Source organism: Chinchilla lanigera, unplaced genomic scaffold (genome assembly GCF_000276665.1).
Source record: "Chinchilla lanigera isolate Chin_1 unplaced genomic scaffold, ChiLan1.0 scaffold00031, whole genome shotgun sequence".
Taxonomy (NCBI): Eukaryota; Metazoa; Chordata; class Mammalia; order Rodentia; family Chinchillidae; genus Chinchilla; species Chinchilla lanigera.
In genome coordinates, this window is record NW_004955432.1 from 4881568 (window position 1) to 4882582 (window position 1015).

Here is a 1015-nt window from a genome sequence, read left to right on the forward strand (position 1 = left end):
GAGCCGCTGCTCGCTGCCCGCGCCGGCTCCAGGGCGGGACAGCGCAGCGCCCGCCCGGCCGCGCGGACCCAGCAGTGCAGAGCCGCCGAGCAGGCTGACTTCCAGGAGCGTCCTGGCCTCGGTGCCGCTGCGAGGGCGCCGGCTCCTCGGGAGCAGAGCCGGGACCCATCCCTGCTGGTGCGAGGGAGGCCCGCGTGTGGACCCAGCGGCCCTCGGTCTCAAGCGCCAAAGGGCCCCTTGCAGGCACCAGAACACAACCTCGGACCTTCCATGCTGTGAATTCCCCCTCCCCGCAACACCTCCAGAAAGATTTTCTGCCCGAAGCTGTCTGCGGAGTGCCTGACAGTGTCTGAGGGGAAGCGCTGCATCTCTTCTCTTCGAAAGGAAGAGTTTCGAATATGTCTACAAGGACATGGGCATTTCAGAGGACAAAGGGTATTTAAAAGTGTGGAGTCTTTTAAACTTTAGCTGATAAATCAGTGTCTGTGTTTTGCCCAGTCTTATTTCAAGATCCAGAGTTTTAGATGCTTCTTTTGAAACACAGGAAAGTGTATTTGTAACTTTTAGTCTTTATTCTCTGGGTTACACATGTTGCTGCTCAGCTTGCTACAGACTAAAAATGCAGCAGAATAAAATCTATTTGCTGCGCAACATAAGTATATTCCTCTACTTTTCATAACATACTTCAAAGCTATAATTTTCTTTCTATCTTTTACTCTAAATTCCCCTTGATTTGTCTTTTTTTTTTTTTCCTTTGCTATACAGTGAAGTTTGACTTTTCCTTTAGGAATTTTTAATTTGTCTTTTTAACAGGTAACTAATTTTTCTCTGCTCTAATTGAATAGCGCAAGTACTGCATTGATTCACAGCTTACAAGCTTACCAACTTGTGACCACTTTACCTGGGGAAAGGTGAAAATTTTCATCTGCATATCACACATTTCTATGCAGGCCTCTACTCCCTGTTTCTACTTGGCTCCATTATCTCCCTGTGATGGTTAATTATGATTATCAAC

General features: G+C 47.7%; 1 protein-coding gene across 1 annotated transcript; it reads right to left on the bottom strand.

Annotated features, from left to right (window-relative positions):
* On the bottom strand, positions 1 to 781 carry LOC106148908 (translation initiation factor IF-2-like; the record flags this gene model as incomplete). Its single annotated transcript, XM_013516024.1, is given in 1 exon segment — positions 1 to 781. A coding segment is annotated over 1 exon segment (169 nt), but the record flags the coding sequence as incomplete, so codon positions are not given.
* Positions 782 to 1015: the final 234 nt, after the last annotated feature.